The 21,202-nt window shown below is 40.7% G+C and overlaps 1 protein-coding gene across 2 annotated transcripts; it reads right to left on the minus strand.

The window, feature by feature from the left end:
- Positions 1 to 1,112: 1,112 nt before the first annotated feature.
- rbm15 (RNA binding motif protein 15) lies at positions 1,113 to 20,427 on the minus strand. Of its 2 annotated transcripts, none has more exons than XM_042088893.1 (5): positions 14,744 to 20,427; positions 14,308 to 14,368; positions 3,173 to 3,308; positions 2,571 to 2,616; positions 1,113 to 1,585 (listed from the first exon to the last, which is right to left on the minus strand). In XM_042088893.1, exon 1 carries the CDS (start codon positions 20,260 to 20,262, stop codon positions 17,683 to 17,685), a length of 2,580 nt encoding a protein of 859 aa, XP_041944827.1. In that variant the 5' UTR covers positions 20,263 to 20,427; the 3' UTR covers positions 1,113 to 1,585; positions 2,571 to 2,616; positions 3,173 to 3,308; positions 14,308 to 14,368; positions 14,744 to 17,682. The 2 variants fall into 2 exon arrangements, with proteins under 2 accessions (XP_041944827.1, XP_041944826.1); XM_042088892.1 differs by having other exon boundaries at positions 2,571 to 2,629; positions 2,851 to 3,308.
- Positions 20,428 to 21,202: the final 775 nt, after the last annotated feature.

Consider the following 21,202-nt stretch of genomic DNA (forward strand, 5'->3'; position numbering starts at 1 on the left):
CATAACAGCTAATCTTATCGTTAATTATGTTGGTGACGTACATCGTTCGAGACGAGAGATGTAGTCCATTGAGCGGATTTGCACAAAACCAAGATAACTTTTGAAGTCTATCGAACAACAGTACTTTCTTGACGTGAAAAATTATCTTTTAAATTCACACACATCATATGTGAAATTCGTGGCACAATTCAAACTGGACCAAAAAATAATTGTTATCTCTCCATTAACTCCCGTTCATATTTTTTTGAAAGATAGGTCCCTTGTAGCGGAAGTAAAACGGAAGTCACTGGGACACTCTATAGTAACTCATTTATTTCTGATAGTAGCCACCATGGACACCCTAGCAACAACCTAGCAACAACCTCAAGTACCCTAACATTAGCCTGGCAACCATTTTCACAGTTAAAACCTAACAACCAACCTAGCAACCAGCATAGCAACCACAGCAACTAACCTAACAACAGCATAGCAACAACCTCAAGTATCCTAGCAACAACCTATCAACCACTTCCACAATGACAACCTAGCAACCAACATAGCAACCAACATAATTACCCAAGCAACCAACATAGCAACCACCATAACTATCCTAGCAACAGCCTAGCAACCATGTCAAATACCCTAGCAACAACCTAGCAAGCAAGCAATGACAACCTAGCAACCAACATAGCAACCAACATGATTACCTTAGCAACCAACCTAGTAACTTGAGTTACTATAGCAACCACCACAACTACTCTAGCAACCATCTTAATGACCCTAGCAACATCTTAGCAACCACTTCCACAATTACAACCTAGCAACCAATATAGCAACCAATTTATTTAATTGTTACTGTAATCTCGGCTTCACTGAAAATGAGGATTACCCTCATTGAAGGATAAATAAAGGTTCAATGAATGAATGTACTGTATGTCATCATATAAGGCCCGCCACATGCCATACAAACTTTCATTTGCTAACAGGTTCCTCTGGGTTCACACAGAAGAGCAGAGCAGTGTAACTAGATCAACTGCACCACCCCAATAATTTAACCCAAAGAACACTCATTATTAACTCAGCTCAGTAGGCTACACAGGTTGGTTATACAACAAAGGAAAATCAGAGACATGTCCAAAAATAGAATCATTTATTGAATTCACTTATCGACTGTAGAAGAGAAAAGAAAGGAACATATAACTGTAAAAAAGAAAGCAACAGGTAAAAACACACTATTATTCACTACTAGAGGTGACAGACAGATTAGTTTCAAGAGCTCACTCAAATAAGTCAACCAACAGTAAGGAGGAAGGCTCACCAAAAATGAGTCTGGCTTCAAAAAGTAAAAGTCCTGCCACATTTTTGTTCCAACCAAATATCTTTACCAAGTTTGCTCAAATAAACATTGACTAATGAATATTACTTACTCAGATCATCATGTTAGAATAATTAAGTTCACAGATTTAACTAGACAGGCATTTGGAGAGAAAAGACCAAATGCCCTCTCTTCCTCAACATTAATGAAAGTGAATTTGTCAAGCTGCCCCCAAGTGAGCCACTGCAAAATTGAATGGGTTAGTTTCTGGTCCATGCGACACCTTTCCACCTATTTTCACAAACATTTCAACCAGAAACAGGTTTTTAGTCATTTAATTATATAATGTCGAAGTGTCATAATCATTAGGGTCTTTACAGATTCCATGCACTAGAACTACTCTTCTAAAACTGATAGTTCCGGTCCTTGATTGTGATTTATGGAAGCATATGTGTAGCTTAATTCAAATGAGAATGCAATCTGCAATATGCAATTCTAAAAGACATTACATTATGCAATTGCCAATTCATTATGCAATTTAATATTGCAATTTGCAGTAATTTCCAACAAATTGTATTTTAATCTGCAAAGTGACAATGCAATCCTAAAATCAATTTGAATAATTTGGGTTAAAAAAATAGAAAAAGTATATAAGTATAAGTATAAGTATAAGTATATATACACTGTACTCTTTTGATCCCGTGAGGGAAATTTGGTCTCTGCATTTATCCCAATCCGTGAATTAGTGAAACACACTGCACACAGTGAACACACAGTGAGATGAAGCACGCACTAATCCCGGCGCAGTGAGCTGCCTGCTCAAGGGCACTTCAGCCGTGGCCTGCTGGTCGGGGTTCGAACCGGTGACCCTCCGGTTACAAGTCCGAAGTGCTAACCAGTAGGCCACGGCTGCCCTAATAATAATAAACATGAATAAGAATAAACATTTTGCCATGGTACTTCAGTCTCAAAATTCAAATGGCAATTCATTTTGCATTTCAATTTTCAATATTCAGTTTCATCATTTAACTGTCAATTCGTTTTGCAATTTAATATTCAAAGTGCAATGTAGGATTGCATTTTGAAAACATATTTGGCAAAACTGACAATGCCAGCCTGAAAACATTTTGGATTATTTTGGGCAAAACGTTTTGCCATCGTTTTGAGGCATTTTATTCAAATGGAAAAGAAATAGTGCCCCCCGTGATTGCATTGCACTTTGCCACGCTCTTTGTGTTGCAAAATTCAAATGGCCATTCAATCTGCCACTACTCACCAGAGGGTCCTCATGTCATCTCTGATATTCTCACCACCCAAATCTGCTAAATCGAGGTACTTAAGGATCAGAGGAAACAAGAAAAGAAAATATTACAGCAGAGGTTCTATATAAATGTTGGGAAATAATATACAACACCATCCACTATTATTGGCTTCCCTGGTAAAGTAAACTAAAAAATAAATAAAAAAAATAATGAGGAAAAATCCTTTAAGTTTATTCTAAATTGTTTCATCAAGGATAAAATATTTAACTAACAACAGAATGCCAGAACACTCACCACACACCAGCTTGAGTGAGGGAATCAGCCAGTTACACTTGGTGGATGATTAGGAGGTCAGATGGATTAGATTAGATTCAACTTTGTCATTGTACAGAGTACAAGTACAGAGACAACGAAATGCAGTTAACGTCTAACCAGAAGTGCAAAAAAGCAGAAAAGTACAATGTGAACAGTATAGACAGGTAGTGCACTGTAACTATTGTAACCACTGTAACTATTACAGTGCAGTGCAGACACGAGTATACAGTTAAGCAAGAGGCATCGTTTACAGTAAGGATATGTGAAGTGTATTAAAGGGGCCATATCATGCAAAACTCACTTTTTCTGTGCTTTTGTACTTCCATTTGGGTCTCTGATGTTTCTACAAACACTCCAGATGTGAAACAAAACCGTGCATTGAGTTTTTGTGGGTTAGTTGAGAGAGGTTGATGTCAGAAACTATGCGTTTTTGTGAGCTGTCAGAAATCTCCCTTATTGAGATGTCACAATAAAGGAAATTTGAATATTACTACCCCAGAACCATATAGTTTAATATGTAATATCAATATATAAATCAGGTTTCTAGGCCAAGTATACTTGCGTATACAAGGAATTTGGTCTCTGCATTTATCCCATCCGTGAATAAGTGAACACACAGAGCACAGTGAACACACAGTGAGGTGAAGCACATACTAACCCGGAACAGTGAGCTGCCTTGCTACAGCGGCACTCGGGGAGCAGTGAGGGCTTAGGTGCCTTGCTCAAGGGCACTTCAGCCGTTCCCCCTTCGGTTCCAAGCCCGAAGCCCTAACCAGTAGGCCACGACTGCCTAATATAACACGAGTGGGAGCGGTGTTGGTAAACGACATCCCCACGGCTGTAATTTGGCCATAGCAGAGCCCATTTATGGCTGCAGCTTGCAGATCGGGGCTTGGCTCAATGTGGGGCGGAGCGCAACGTTGAGCTCAGCCCACCTTCAGCACGTCTTCTCACGTTGACCATGTCCATAGGGCCTACCTGGTTTCCTACAAGTTATATAACATAATCTCTAAGAAGAATGCTTAAATCTATAAAGGCATTTTCTCAACTTCAAGAGAAAATAACAAGGAGGTTAGATGCTTCTTAGGCTAACAGTAGCCTACTGGGTAGGGTAGCTGCGTAGGGGAGAACTGGTAGCCTACAATTGTAACAGCGGTACAAATGTAACAATGTTTTATTATCAAGATATGGTGTATGGAAAGATCATAGCATGTAATTATGTATAATCTTACAGCCATCCAAACATGAATGGTCTACTTAATACGACCAGAGATAAAAAGGTGCAGCATTCTTTTTGTGCAAAATTGAGTGCCATTTATATAGTCATATCAAATGCAATTAAATGAAAATAAAAACATATGACCTGTGCGGGTCAGTTGAAACCCGTCTCTATGGAAAAATGAACTAATTTTTCATGACGCTACTGTTACGACTGTACTACACTTTTTTATGGCTGTGTCAAGGTTGTAACAAAGGTATGCCAATTAAAAACATGCACATAAACAAGGCTATATAGAGGCCAATATTATGTTATTATATTATATTACTGTTGTATGTTCCCTTTGGGACTCGCACAGGCTACTAAACTATTAAAGAAAATACCGATATGCTAGAGATAAAATGCATTAATAATGATAATTGCCATATAGGCCTATGTATATGCAGACTGGATGTTATGATCTTTATAGCGTAGCCTACTTAGATTACCCAAGAAACACCGATGGTGTACAGATTCTAGAAGGCTAGGGGGGAAGGGACATGATTAACGTGGGCAGTAGTTCAAGGAGGATACGCTTTAGTGAAGCATTCTTCCTTGAGAAAAATTGAACTCCGAGTCCGGGTAAATAGACGGACACAGAGAGGACGGGGAATGACGAGCTGAATTTGGGCTGAGCTCAACGTTGCGCTCCGCCCCACATTGAGGCCAGCCCCGATCTGCAAGCTGCAGCCAGGGGTACATGCATTTATGGAGAGCCGGTTCACCCCCTATTAACTCCATTGTACCTGCAATCTGTTAAAGTCCCACTAGGGGCGATCGCGAGCAAGTGCAAAAACAATGTAGCAATGGCTAAATTTATAGTTTTCACATATTTATTGATCACAGATTGCATTTTTGTTTTTAGGAACTTGGACATGGATTATGGCTGAAAAGTGAAATTTACGAATACTCATGTCCTTTACGTCAGTGTTTTTCAACCACTGTGCCGGGGCACACTAGTGTGCCGTGAGAGATCATCAGGTGTGCCGCAGAAAATTACCCAAATGTCACTCACTGGTCCAGAAAAGCAACTGTTGCATCAAATAATTTATAACCACATGCTCTCATTGATTGTATTATTGCACTATTTGTGGTATGCAGGCATTGTACAACGGGGGCCCCATATCCAGTATTCACAGAATCATCACATATCCAGTTCATAACAACAATTAAATTAGACATAGTCACCTAGAAATGAAACAGAGGGCGCTTGTTTTATTGAGCAGGTCTTGCATAGAAGCCATAATAAGGCCATATCTGTGTATTATTTGAAATTTTAGGCTATGGTATGTTCTTCACACAGGATGTTAGTGTGCCGTGGGACATTTTAAGTGTCAAAAGTGTGCCGTGGCACAAAAAAGATTGAAAAACACTGCTTTACATTTCTCATTTTGTGAGCAGTTTTTGCCCCTGACACGCTAGCATTCTGCTACTTGGTCAGTGAATAACTGATTGCTGCTGTCATTTCCCACTTGCTGCAGCGTGGTTAGTCAGGTGTTCCTGCGGTAACCATTAATAATTCAGGCATTAAACCTTGTTATTTCAGATACTTAAACAATGCACTACACAGGTATAGACAATGAAGAAAATAACCGTGCATGAAATCTGTAAAGTAATGAAAGATTAGGGAATTTCGAACCGTATGTCGGACGGCTAACATTTACGTTAGCGAGGCAAATATTCTTGCCAACATTAGGTCTATGTTATGTACAGTACATATTCTTAGACAACATTTTAATTAATATTACACACATGTTCACTTCCGGAGTGTATGGTGGAGTGTTGGGTTTGAGTGTAATATTTTACTAGGTGAATGTTCAACATCTAGGTAACTCTTTGGAAACACGTAGCTCTCAAGGTTATCTTGGCATGCTATTAAACCCAATAGGAAACCCACAAGAATGCTAGCTTCTCATTGGCCAACACTGGCAAACTTCTGACAATATTTTCTAGTGAACTCATTTGATTCCCGCAAATCACCTACAAGTTTGCTGCAAATCTGCTGTAAACATTTAATTTTTGTAAAGGTATTAATTGTTGTCCCCATCACTTTTCGCAAATTCAAGAGTAATGTTATCGGTTATTGTATTGTTATCGGCCACAACCAACATATAAATATTGGTTTTCATTATCGGCCCTAACATTCCATATCAGTGAACAAACACCAAGCGTTGAACTTTTACAGCACTGGCTGTAGGCTAAGTTAAAAGATGGGTACACATATGGACGTTTAAAAGCTTTTCAAAAGTGCATGTGTTTGTCGTGTCGGGGGGTTCCCTAGGAATTTTTTGAAATTCTGTCTACTTAACACACCAGTTTAACGCGGTTTGGGAGGGACAGAAATAGCCTACAGAACAAGCTGGCTCATGTGACGTGAACATGGTTACCTTATGCATTATCACTACACTACATGGAGACATATCTCACGTTAACAATGGAGAAAACATAACATAGACTATTATATGTGCGAATGGGTTAGCACAAATTTAGCTGTTGGTGAGCGGAGATGCAGATCACTAATTCATTTCTTTGCGCCACAGCCCATGTTCTGCGTTCACTCCAATGAGACAACTGAAATACATGTTTTAAAGCCATTTCATTTCCAGGCTATTTGCTACTATATTTACCTGCTATGCCTTCTGTTTTCATGAACAGTTACAGGAATCCACGTCATTCGTTTATCGTTGCTTCAATCCTACCCACGTTATCTCCAGAGTTTGTATGATAAGTTTGTCAGTCAGTTTCAGCCTCTCCTCTAGCTCCTCTACACCCGTTGGGATTTATTAGGCTACGTTTTGTTGTGGGATTTTGTTACACTTTAAAATTGGAGAAGACAAAGGGGGCCTCTGCATGGATGTAATTGTAGAGCAGTAGCCTACGATGTGCTCAATTATTTAGGCTAGCTCCAGAGTAGGCTAATGACACTGCGAATACGGTTTATTTTTATTGATTATCATTATTATTATTAGGAGGCCCCTCATTGGTCGAGGCCCCTGGGTTGAAGCCCAGGTAAGCCCCTGCATTAAGGCGCCAGTGACCCAGGGCCAACCGTAATTTAATCTGACCTGAACAAAATCGCGTCCTGAGCTGGCTATTAATGTGCCTTTTAGGCTCTCAAAAGTGTAGCTTAAAGCCTACACATGGACACAAATTGCATGCTTAAATAGCCTGAGAACTATTCAACCGTAACACTTGCCATCACGCATGCACCTCTTCCTCTCCCTCTCCCTCTCGTGCACTCACACACACGATGGCAAAGCATCCTCTTTGTGACAGGTCCCTTAACAAGCACATAGCCCATTGTGCAGGCCTACTCTATGAAAATAATTGCTATCACTCAGCTCTTGGATTAACATGATACACAGGATTTACAATTGCAAAGTGATGCAAGTTGATAGACAATTGTGTATCAAAAGAAGAAAGAAAAGTTTGCATAATTAAATGATTTTGAATTATTTTTTTGCAGCATATAGCCTTTACTATCTACCCCCCTTTTTGACAACTGACATATCGGTTTTACATATCGGTTATCGGCCTCCTGTTTTGGTAATAATTGATATCGGTATCGGGCCTGAAAAACACATATCGGTCGATCCCTAGTACATATCCTTTATTGTTCTTGTTTGTTATTGACTTGTTGTTGTATGCTTGTAAATTCAGGGCATTGCTGTAAAAGAACTGTCAGTGAACTGCCAGTGTAAATGTGAGTCAGTGAAAAATGTGTAAAGGTGCGTAAGTCAAAAAAGGTGCGTAACTAAGTGCTTTTCAACCTGTGCGAATTCTCCCCTCATTTACGCACGATAGAGGGAGTTGCACATTTTGGGAGGAGCAACCCAAAAATCTGGGCGTTTCTTATGTATACAACTCTTGCTCACATTCTGCCACTGGCTTAAGCACCTTTTCAGCTACGCGCTCCTGAGGGCTGTATTAACACTTTGAGTGCCAAAAACATAACATTGCGTTTTTTGTTCTCATAGGTTGAGTGCCAAAAACGCAATATTGCGTTTTTAGCTTTTTTTAATTACGAAAATAGACACTCCAACACACCTTATGTGCGATTTTGGGAACTCTATGTTGAATAGAACTGAAATAGATGACGATCGAAAACTCATGAAAACGCACGATCTGGACATTTTATCTGGACATTTTATCATAACTCGGCTTTTGATGGTTGCCGCTTAGGGTCGAATCAGTGACGCATGCATGTCAGGTCAAAACCAGGCCATTTATTTTCGTGGGTTTATCACTAGGTGGCAGGTCTCGCAGGTCTTGAAAGAATGTCTGTATTGACCAGGGGTTATAGTCTCTACACTGTTCCCACCATGTCATTTTTATCAGAGGGAGAGTAATGCTTGACTTTAGAATATGGAACCAATTCATGACTAGTAAGTACATACAGCATAGATATTACTGATGATAATGTGCTTGCTGCTAAGGAACTAGTTTCCACTTTACAATGTGAACCAATCTCCCAGTTGTTAAGTGCTGTTTGACACACCAACCTGGGCAGTGAAGTGCAGCGAGGTTGAGCCATATACTTGCTTATTCTACAATTGTTCTTGCACTATTTGGAATTTATTCAGACAGTATACTAGTGGGTTATACATATTCTCTTTTGGTACTTACTACTAATTAGTAAGTAGAGATCAAGGCTTACTAGGTCATTATTAAGATTATATCAAGAATGAAGGCCTAATTCGTCAAAAACAAGAAATTTGTGAATACCCGCCTAACAAATTATTAATGTTGCCTAGCACATGCCTTACAAGTCACTAATACAGGCATTAATTAGGTATGTATTAGTGGCTAACATGTGAACCTTAAAATAAAATGTTACCGAAAAAACTATATTTATCTTACTTATCTTAAAGTCCTTTGACCCAGAAATGTAAGTGTCAGAAGAGTAACAGGCTCAAACAGCGCATATTTCATAAAAATCTCCATCTCCATTTCTAGAAAAAGCCACTAGCCACTGTTTAGCTTGGGATTTCTCAGGAACAGAGGCATGTAGAAATAAACGGTTTGTACTCACTGAGAGCTTAAAGTCTCACCTTTCTATGTGTCCATAGCTACAACATAGAATACACTGTGGCTCTACAAAAATCGTCAACAATTATAAAGATTGCTGGCACTCTGGGCCAAAGCTTCCGAAAACAGCGCAGCATTCAAAGTGTTAAGGTCAAGCACCACTACAAGGTGAAACAGCATATTGCTCGATGACAGCAGTAGGTCTAGTTCTAAATACATGTAGGTTACACAGAACGTTAAAAATTAACATTACAGTATCAAATTTGGTGCTTAATATGGTGATACGGCTTTAAGGTTTTTCCCATTACAGTATCACATGGTGGCATATTTTCCGACATTACCTTATCCATGAGGCTACATTATTAAATCGGGAAAACCCTGTTATAATCACCCCCTTTGGAAATTGGAGCTTACCGACCGTGCATCTTCAGTTTTAACTTGACGTGAAGTCATAATCCGATTTCGTTAAAATCTGTCCATTTCTTTCCAACTTGACCAAAGTCCTCCAATACATTTGCACAGACGCTGGCACTATTGTCGAGCAGCATCGTTTATATTCTCCTGTCTCTGATTGCAATGGAGGCTGGTATTGTTATGCCAGTCTCTCTAGTGTATTCGAAACTGCAACCACAGGTCAGTCTACAGCTTCGTTAGCATAGATAAATTAATATTATTAGAAGCAGCTGCCATTGAAACATTCGTTCTCAACAGTGAGTTTTTAAATTATGAATCTACACACCTCAATCATGTCTTGTCTCTTTAAAAGCAAACTCCAGAGCAAAAGTGAAATTTTGTTAAGTCAGTTCTTTGTTAGGCTATGCGATGACACACCATTTTACTGTAGGCTGTTCGCTATTCAGTTCACCATGCTTACATTTTCAAAATCAAAGACTGGTTTGTGTTCTTTCTGGATTTAAATGGCATTAAGAAAGTCAATGAGAAAGTCCACGTTCCACGTTTTCATATCAACCTGAATTAACAAGGTGGTGGATCAGTTTGGTTCTATTTTGAATAAATCATGCCTCTTTCATAAGGCCGCCTTGATTTCAAACTTGTGCGTTGTGGGTCTAACAGAAGCGGGAATGGGAGAATGTGTGTAACATAGAAGTGTAACTGAATCGCATAAAAAAAAGCTTACGCACGATTTAAGTATAAGTATAAGTATATATACTTTTTTGATCCCGTGAGGGAAATTTGGTCTCTGCATTTAACCCAATCGGTAAATTAGTGAAACACAAACAGCACACAGTGTACACACAGTGAGGTGAAGCACACACTAATCCCGGCACAGTGAGCTGCCTGCTACAACGGCGGCGCTCGGGGAGCAGTGAGGGGTTAGGTGCCTTGCTGAAGGGCACTTCAGCCGTGCCTACTGGTCGGGGCTCGAACCGGCAACCCTCCGGTTACAAGTCTAGAGTGCTAACCAGTGGGCCACAGCGGCCCACAACATGTTCTGAAGCTCCTTTAGAGAGCAACAGGTAAGGATGTACCTCACTGATTTACGCATGAATGGGAGAATTCCCCACAATTTGAATAAATGACACAGAAGAGACAGTGGTTGTGTGGAAGAGAGAGTGACATGCAATGTAATCTAGATAGTCGACCACGCTACTGTAGAAGAAGACATGCTGACACCGGGCCCTAATTTAAATTGTGGGCAAAGGTCTATCAACAAGTTCTCATGTATGAACTATAGTTATAGTGTGGCATGTGGGAGCATTGACTCATTGATATTTGCGGTGTTGCCCATGGTGTAAAATTAGCTTCAGTGTCTTATACATTCATTTTTCCCCATATGTTTTCGGTGTGGTTTGTCTGTCCATCTGTCTGTGTGCAGGATTATGAAAAAATACTGTCTTGGCTACTGAGTTTCCCTTTAGGGTAATTCTCCTACTATGGTACTTTTCTTGTCCCTGGAGGAAATAAAAACAACTAAAAAACATTTGTGCTTTTGTGACATTTACTTCACACTAAGGGGAACTTGTTAAAATCCCATAATTTGAAATGACCGCTGTAAAACAAGCCAATCTCAAAGATGGCATTGGGCCCTATCGTGCACCCAGCGTCAGTTAACGCTAACTTACTCAACTTAGCAAGTGAAAAGAAGTTCTAGTTACAGTCCAAAATTGGGTTATACTTTAAGGCATAAAGTGCACATTAATAAGTGCAATATTCCATACCTTGTATGGAGAACACCTTGTCTTTCTTCGGTGTATGCTGAAGCTGATGTTCTGTTCGCGGTAGGCACGGTTTCAAAATAAAGTCCCCCAAAACAAAGAAATAAGGCAAAAAAGTAAAAAACGTAAGAAATGCATTTATAGTAATATAATTAAAAAACAAATCGAATCGGGACTTGTCGAGGGTTTGGAGACTCGTGACATCCCTAGTGACGTTAAGCAAGGGACTTAAACATAGTAACTGGTCTGGCAGCCGCGCTACACACAGCCGCAAACACACAGCACCTCGGATCATGAGTTGAGCGCGCTAGCAATCAAGTTAACAAGCCCAGGCTGCTAGCACCCTCACTAGTACATCCCTTAAGGCGTCGGGAGGGATATTAACACAATGTACATACTGCACAGCTACGTACCAGCTGGATACCGTTACATGGGTTCAGGATGACATTTTAGGGCAGGTCCAACTCATTGCACGACTAAATGTTTATACTTTCACGTACTACTTACTATACTTCACATACTATAATTTTCAGTCTAAACAGAACAAGACTTTTATTTGAAAATGAAAAAATGCATTCACTCTTTGGCGAGGGATCAGTTACAGATCCGAGATTCATAGGCTACGTTTACACATGGCTGGCTATTTTCATAAACGGACATTTCACCCTCTTCATTTTCAAAAATAACATCTTGCACACCTGTCAGTTTTCAGAAAGGTTTTCGTTTACACTAACCCGTGTAGAGCATGCCAAACCTGTAGGTGGCAGTGTAACGAGAAGCTCAAGCCCACGTTTGCCAATCAGAATCCCAAAAATAGCAACAACAGCAACAAATCACTTCCTCTGTCTCTCCTGAACAAAATGTAAACAGCACTTTTGGCGCAGGTGCAAGTTCTGGGGCATACTGTGACGTCGGCTGCCTAAACTCAGTTTTTCTCAGTTTACATGCAAATGTGCAAACAAAGTTTTTCAAAATCTCCACTCTGGCCGGAGCTTTTAGAAAGTTTCCTTTTCAGAGGCGGTTTAGCAGTATTTTAATATAGGTCTCTCTCCCTCTCTCTGTGCGCATGAGATTCGGCTAGATAACACTGGCTTTCAGAGCTAGATCAAATGAATGAGTTGTTGATGAATAGTTTAATGTTATTGCAGCCTAATTTTCACACAAGGCGGCAAATATTCATACTTTTTTAAACAATCAATTTGATAGTATTTGGCGATTGATACTATTAATCAAGGTTTTACGGTATATGCACTCTATTGAGTGCAATTCTAGTTTCAGCTATATGTTGTTTATTTTGGATTCTTAGATTCATCTCTTATCATTACACAATGAGTAATTCATTGTTTTAATTGTACAATACAGCGCTATTCACCATTAAATTAGTTCATATTTTAATGTGCTATCATATCAAATTCAAGGGGTACGTGCCAAGTCAGGCCCATGGAATATTAATATGTCGGACACACAAAATGGATTTGATTTATACTGGCCCATTTTGGTTATGGTCATGGTTTCCAAAATAAAATGCATGGTGAGAGACGCATCACATCGTTAAACAGCTACAGTGCAACCGCAAAGTATTCAGACCCATTCAAGTTTTCCACATTTTGTTATATTTCAGACTCGTCTTGAAATGGATTCAATTCGTTTTTTTTTCTCATCAATCTACACACAACACTCTGCAAAAAATCAGGTGTCCATACACCATCAACTGTGAGACCGTATATAGAGATGTCTACCTCTCCTAATAATGGGCAACTAATTAATTTAGGCACAGGTGGACTCTAATCAAGTTGTAGAAGCATCTCAAAGACCATTGATAGAAGTAGGATGCACCAGAGCTCAATTGCAAGTGTCATAACAAAGGGTCTGAATACTTATGTAAATTGAATATTTCAGACTTTTATTTTTATAAATTTACAAAACACAAAACAGTGTTGGAGTATTGTGTGTAGATTGATGAGAGAAAAAAATGAACTGAATCTATAAAGATGAGCCTGAAACATAACAAAATGTAGAAAACTTGAAAGGGTCTGAATATTTTCCAGTTTCACTGTGCCTGTTACCTATTCCTAGCTGTTGCCTGGCAGCTATTCCTAGAATACAATCTTAGAGGGCACTGGTAATTGAAATCATGGCTACTTTATTGGTTTTATTCTGCTCCTCAGAATTACACACCATACTGTGTCTCGGCAGCTTGCTGTCATGTAAGAAGCCCTTAATGAAAAATAGTAAAATAACGTTAGTACTTTTTTTCATACATTTGTTTAAAATGTTGTAATTCTTTTTGGTATTTAATAAATTATTTGGTACAGTATACTGATGTTAAGTCATCAATCAAGCACATGAAGTCACTGCCAATATATTGCTAAACTGATGTTTTCAAACATAATTTTAATTGAAAGGTCTTTATGCCACAAGCATATGTCACAATATAAGTATTCCATAAGTCACCATAGTTGTAGTTCTTTAAGTAGTTTCATATTTGTTGAAGGGATATTAGAGTCTGGTCATGTGGTCCGTTCATAGGTTTTTATGGATTAACTGTTAAAAGGTTGCGGTGTGCAAATGTGTTGAGTGGGGCCCTATGCAGGTGCTCCAAAAGTTGTATTGGTCTACATAATTATCTGCTCATAACTAGTAGTTACAATTCAAAAAGGAAAAAAACATCAAAGGGAACTATTGTGTGCAGGAGCAGTGACTCATCCAATCTTAAAATCCATGTGTAGAATCAAGAACATTGACACTGTAGCAAATTAACGTAATTTTCTGCTTTAAAAAAACACAAATGTTTGTGAATGCATATGCTTACCTATGATAAACAAGTAGCCCAGGGACATTGAAGTATGACCACATGTGTTGAGGCATAAACATATGCACAAATAGACAATCAATTAATATATAACCTCTACTACTAGTTTTTTTACACCCCTGTGAAACTGTCTGCATGTCTAGGTATCATTCCGGTCTTACCTTTTCACATTTTTAGATACTGATTTCAGTAGAGGTGCATGTTTCTGAGACTGCCTTCAAGCTGTACAAACCAGAAAGACAGATACAATCATCTTAGGGTAATGGGTTGATAGCTCTTTCTGCTTTCAAAATATAACATAGCAGTCAATCCATGTGGACTGTCTATTCTGCAAAAATAGTATGAATATTAAAAAGACTATGAACACTAAAAGAAGCATTCATATCACAATTTGTCAATTGGCAAGGAACCTACTAGATTACAACTAAATTACAAATGTGTTCAGTGTGTGGTCCTCTGCACATCTACATTCACTTTTCATGCTAACAGTACCACCTCTACCTGAAAATATAAATGCGTTTTGAGCTAGGGTGTTTTCCATACATTTACACACATCCTCTGCTAAGCCAGCAGAACAATGTAGATTGATCACTTTACCTGCATCAAGGGGATCACTGGTTCTGTTATAGAAGCAATCAGCATCCTCTTGTTTGGAGGTCAAGATTAAGCTTGAGATCAAAACACTCACGACAACTGGATTTGAGTCAGTGGGGGCATCCAGGAAGAGAAACCAGTAAGCTCAGGTGAAGGACATTTTCTATAGGCTCCTGAACATGACTGACCCAAATGCTGAGGTTCCTGCTTCTCCTGAAATCACAGTGTATGCGTTTTTAAATATGAACGCTGCAAAAGGCTGGTGTGGCTCCTTCAAATGCAGGATCTCTGTTGATGTTCTGAGTACAAAATACTACTGGAAGTTTCCACAATTAATGTACATCATTAACAGTGGGAATCTCTGCATCGGCTGAAAAAATGCCCCTTTCCTTTTATGCTCAGCCTTCCTAACAAAACTTCCTCCAGGCTGCAATGCAATGAGCCAATCTGCTAATAAATTCATGAATTGACAAATCACAGCTGATCCTTGTTTTCTGAGTGCAGAAATGAGTAACCTTGAAAGGTCACTCTCTTGTTCTGTGAAGGCACTGAAGGTTGCTTTGTGACAGTGTCGGAGGGGGCAGTGGACAATGATCTGAAATGTAGCTGTGTTAACAAAGCGCCACCAGGGAGATCCTGAACTCCGACGACTTGGGCCAGAGCCGGAGACAAACCTGAGGGCAGTCAACACATCTGCAATGTTGACTGTATGCATCTGCGCCAAACATGTTCAACTCACAACTCACAATGCCTTCATAATGTGCAGGTCAAACAGAACAGCCTGCTACCCCTCCACAGGAAGACAGTGACTTCCCTCTTCCTGGAAGAAGCAACAAGTAGAGCAGCAATGTCATGCAACAAGGGTCAAAACATATAAGTTTGGGGTGTTTTCCCCCCTCTCCTTTTCTGTCTGTGCTGTATGAGTATATATCCTTTCTGTCTCACGACAGAAATGAGGGGCCTTGGCAAAACAAAACAGAAAAGGTCAAAACGGCCGTCTTCAACTCACTTCCAAGGCAGAAACAAACGGATTTTCCATCGAAAGAGAAACAATTTATTGACACTGAGACAAAATCAAGCAAGTGCCAGATGCACGGTTTTTCTTTGTGTGTGATTGTTGTGAACAGCTACTTCTTTAGTTGCATGTGCAAAGATGGTTTCCACTTTTCTCCAGATATCAGCTGTACAGTAAAGAGCACAATGCAAACTTCCATTTAAAATATGGGCAAGGTCATAACAAAGCAATTACACAACTTAAAGAGCAGTCCGTTCAGTTAGATGCACAAAGCAATGCTCATCATCTGAATCATGGGTTTTTTTTTTTATCTTTTATGCACACGAGTGTCCATGGCTGAGGGTTTTTCAATACACTCAGAAGAGATATTAACTGTCCATACAAGTACACTTTTTTAAGAAACAAAAGATCAGCAAAAAGACATATGACAGCTGTTTACATAACTAGGAAATGACTGCATTGAAAAAAAAAATAGGTGGCCAAGTCTTTTACCTTTAATAAAGACTGAAATGAACCCAATTAAGACCCCAGTGTAATCAAAGTTGAACTAGAGCACATGTATATCATTTGTTCACTCTCCATTTCAAAAGGAGAATCTGATAAAATCAAGGGACCTTCTTTAATAGGCCTAAAAGACTGTATATCTGTAAATGGTAATGTAAACTGGTGCTCCCCGCTTTGACTTTGTCTTGAAATATTAGTCAATTTCACATGATCCTATTTGATGAAATATTTGTTTAAAAGTATCAAGCAGACATTTAAAAGAAATACAACAGAAACACATTACAAAGAAGCTACTTGGGAAAAGACAGTATCTTCAGAAAACCAATGCCATTTCTTCTTACACAGGCAACTTTCTTCCAAGTAACCCATTTACAATTATCTAATCTTATCTTTACAAATTGAATTACTTTACCCAGTAAAACCTAGTCATAAACACCACTTTATTTCTACCATCTGGAGTGACAATCTTTTTGAACATGTTAGTTGAAGGAAGCTTCTGATGTATTCTAAGATCTCTCTCTCTCTCTCTCTCTCACTAATTACACAAAGGCCATTTTCAAACCTGACCAGAGCGCAATAATAAATTCCCATTCAATATCTGATGTCAAAGAGGGCCTTGTGTTGAAAAATAAAATCTTAGCCTAACTCTTTTAATTTAAACAAACTAATGAACCAACATTTTCATAAATATACCAGTTCCTGTCACATGTCTATTTGCAAAGATTGAAGACTGAGGGTCAATTACATATGCCATCTCATTAAATTGTTTTAAAATTAAGAATGTATTATAAAACAATAAACCACTGAGCTTTTTCCCCCTCTTTCTGTCCTCTGTAATCTATACCTATGTCAGGTTCTGAATGTGATGATGTGGTAACATACATTCTGTCTGCAAATGACTGCAATAATCAGAAAAAAAAAAAAAAAAAAATGTATTTCAAAACAAGACAACAGAACTCAGTAAAAGCAGAAATCACATTTCAATCAACAATTACTATGAGCATATCAGGTAGATCAATTAGTAGAGTGTGCATTGACTGATGTAGACAACAATGATGTTTAGTCTGAGGGTAAATCTAAACTTAACTGTGTAATAGCCATATAGTGTTACACTGTGTCAGGGAAAACGATGTATTACATTATTCTGAAGTACCATCATCATCAAACTATTACAATTCTTTCAATTCCATTTGCTTTAAGAGTGAATCTTACAAAAATTTAGACTACCATGCATATTGACAACCAGAATAATTTCTGAGGCATTAGACTGCTGAAAACACAATGTTACAATGTTGTTGTTTTTTCTCCAGTGACAGACACTGCAAAATAACCTTTGACTTTCAAGACTATATTCTATAACACAGCGGCACTCTATACATTACAGGCCATTTACAGGTCATTTACTTTCCTTGAATGTTACTTTTTATGATGCTCCTCGGACTATGATCATTACCAGATAATCTTCATCGGTTTTGGCGAGGGCTTTAGCTGCGGTGTCAAGAAACTGCTGGGAGAACTCACAAGGGGGAAAGGCGTGCAGAACTCCTGCGTTGTCCTTGTCTCTGCTGCCCCCAACAGGGAGGCTGATGACCCCAGCAGCCTGTTTCTGCTTAAGGTAGGACACCAGGTTCTTCAATGGCCGTTCTGTTGAGCTGCCTGTGTCACAGGGGCCCTCCTCTGAGCTTCCAGGCACAGCAAGTAGTACTGAATATCCACTGGGTCCTGCCACCTTTATGCGTCGTGCCACCTCATCCAGTTTGGGCTGGTCCAGACGAAGGCGCTGAGTGATCTTCAGCTGGCACACCTGACCACCAGTACTGCCATCCACTAGCAGCCTGCTAGAGACGCCCAGGTCACCCTCCAAAAGGTGCATACTTGTGGGGAAGCTACTGTTCTTGAGCTGCAGCATGCCCTGCCACGCTAGTGACAGTTTGTGGCCACCAGATCCTTGCTTGGACTGGGCTGTGGCCCTGGAGGAAGAAGAGGAAGTGGAAGAGGGGTGCTCTGTACGCTCCTCTCGTTTGCCGGGGCTCTTGGTAGAGTCACTAGCTTTGCGCTTGCGCTCCCTTTCGGTAGCAGACGTGTCAACAGGGCTTAGTGTCCGCAGTCGTTTCTCACTATGCGCACATTCCAAACTTCCACGCCTGTCACGTCCTGCAGGAGAAGGCCGGTCTGAGCGTGACAGCCTCTCTGAATCGCTGTAGCGTCCACCATCCCTGCCACTGCTGCCACCTGGGCTGCGCTCCACAGACACACCATGACGACGACCTCGGAGGCGCTCGCTGCTGTCAGGTGAACGGTCCAAATGACGACCATCCTCAAGAAGACGCCGCTTCCTGGCCTGGTCCCGGTTTTGCAGCTCCCGCTCCAGTGACCATGCATCTCGAGAACGCCGCTCCCGTTCCAAGTGCTCCAGTGGTTCAAAAGGTGCACCCCGAGCGCGGTCACGCACTGCTGGCCCTGGCCACTCAGCAGCAGCGGGGTACAATGGAGTCTCACGGAAACGAAGTGCAGGCGGTGGAGTCCTCTCCCTCACCCGGAGAGCATCAGGACCAGCACGGTGCACAAAAGATTCTGCCACCAGGTCATAATGTGGTGGAAGTGGCAGTGGCTGTAGATACTGCTGCTGGTAGCGATGTTCTGTATCAGCAAAGTCCACCCTTAGACGACGGTCAGGGCCCCCAAGAGGGAAGCCACGCATATGAGAACAGGCAGCCTGGGCAGCGTCCAGGCTCTCATACTGAATATAGGCCCAAGCATCACCTTTCCTATAGTCTATGGTCCTGATGGTACCAAAGCGGTCAAACTCCCTGGCCAGAGCAGCCAGGGGTACCCAAGGGCCTAAACCCCCAACCCAGAGTCTGGTAGTAGGAGTGGCCTTGCCATAGCCAATCTTAATAGGGTTCCTACCCACCACCTTGGCAGACATACTAATTTTGGCACGGTGAGCCATGTCAAGGTTCTCAAATTTGAGAAATCCATAAGTACTGCTCTGTCCACGTGTTGGGCGCTTGATGTCCACCTCAGTGATAACCCCAAACCTGTCAAAAGCCCGTCTCAGGTCACTCTCAGTCACTGTTATATCAAGGTTACCAAGAAACAATGTCCTGTTGGCCCTCTGGTCGTCCTCTGGGGAAACTATGTCCTCCTCTCGAAAAGCAGCAACCTCTGGGATAAAAGGAGGTCTAGTCCTGGCATCATATAAAGAAAACTCCCTTTCCCTTTCTAAGTCTCTGGGAAGAGGTGGGGGTGGTGGAGGTGGGAGACGACCCAGGGCAAGCTGCTGTAGCCTGTAGTCTCTATACCCCAGTCCTGTGGGTGACAGAGGTCTCTGCGTATGCAAATGTCTATGGCCAGCAGCTGCTGAATATGTGTCTTTATCTATAGGCGATCGGCTCCGTCGTCTGTTCATGTATACAGCTTCGATCTTCAGTGGCCTGTCATGCAGAACCAATTTGCCGCGGGCGTGTTTTGCTGCCTTAGCGTCATCGGGCCTTCTGAAATTGACAAACGCCACACGCTCGTCGTTTACTCGACTTATTTTAATGCTCACGTCACCAAATTTTTTAAATTCGAGAAATAAGCCGTCTTCTATTTCTTCGTCACTCAACTGGGAACCGAGGTCGCTTATTTTCAAAGTCTTGTACTCACTTTCATTACTCGGGAGAGCCCTGGTCTCTCCGCGAGAGTTGATCCGTGTAGTGGCATCTAAAGCGAGGCCGCTGTGGTTCTTGCTGCTACTAACAGCCGCAGTAATATTAGCATAGCTGTGGTTAGTTCCAGTACGACTTGAAACGTGCCCATCTATCTCCCGGCTTTCACGTTTGTCGCCGAGTAAAGTCCTTCTTGTAGAACTACTCCCTTTCATCGAATTATTACCGTTGTTGCTGCCAGACACCGAAAGCGTTCCCATTTTCTTACATGATGGGTGGCTTCCTCTGTCTCGAGATTCATCCAGAAGACGCGACCGCTTTTTGACTGGAGAACGTTCTTTACCTTTCATTTTGTATACCACTTAAAATATATTGCAGTGATGATGGTGCTCTCTGCTATATTTATGTTTACGTACTGAATTGACGAGCAACGACTGTTTATCGCTTCATTACTGCCTTTCTAGCTGCACGCCATTTTGAAACTATTCTCAGCCCCGCCCGCGTTTGCAGTGTGAGCAGTGGCTGAAACTCTGACGAAGCTGTCCATTGGTGATATGATACGCCATTCAATACGGGGAACTGCCTACGTAATACACGAATCGGAAATCCACAACCGGACGCGATATCCTCTTCTGAAAGACAAAATGGTTGCCTGGTCGCTAGTTTAGTTTCCCACACCATCGTAACTTTTGCGTAGGCAATGGTTAGGCATGGAAGCGCGTAGGCTACGTATATGTGCTTCATAGGAAAAAATATTGAAGAAAATAATCTTGACTGTTTTCCACAACAAACAACCATGCGTATTTGAAATGAATGTGGTCTCGTGGATATGTACCATTAAACTCAGCTAACATGATTCTCTAATGGTAAAAAAAAATTTAAGAGGAAGATAAGGCTAAGCAGGCGTTTGCATAAATGAATGTTGAGAACAGGAAGTTTTATTCATGGAGGAGGCTAAGGCTATACCCGCTGGTGTTAAGGGCTTGTAACGTTCCCAGAATGTTCGGACGGTGTGGAGTTCTTTAAAGACAGGGAGACTTTCAGGGAAGGAACCGGAACGTTCGGGACGTCCAGTGAATGATAGAGGAGCATTAATACGATCCCTGTAGCAAAGATAGTTAACAATCTTTGCTTGTAGTTTGGCAGAACGTATTATGACATTAGAGCAACCTTTATGGGACCAAGCCATAAAGTTATTTTATGGACTTAAAACATACATTCTAGCCAGTTAATGTAACTGAATACAAGGCCTCAAGATTCAGATATAGCCTACACTGCAGTCAAAAGTTT

Source organism: Alosa sapidissima, chromosome 4 (assembly GCF_018492685.1).
Source record: "Alosa sapidissima isolate fAloSap1 chromosome 4, fAloSap1.pri, whole genome shotgun sequence".
Lineage (NCBI taxonomy): Eukaryota > Metazoa > Chordata > Actinopteri > Clupeiformes > Clupeidae > Alosa > Alosa sapidissima.

Coding starts and splice junctions, on each gene's coding strand:
- rbm15 (XM_042088893.1), bottom strand. CDS start 20,262: ATGAAAGGTAAAGAACGTTCTCCAGTCAAAAAGCGGTCGCGTCTTCTG.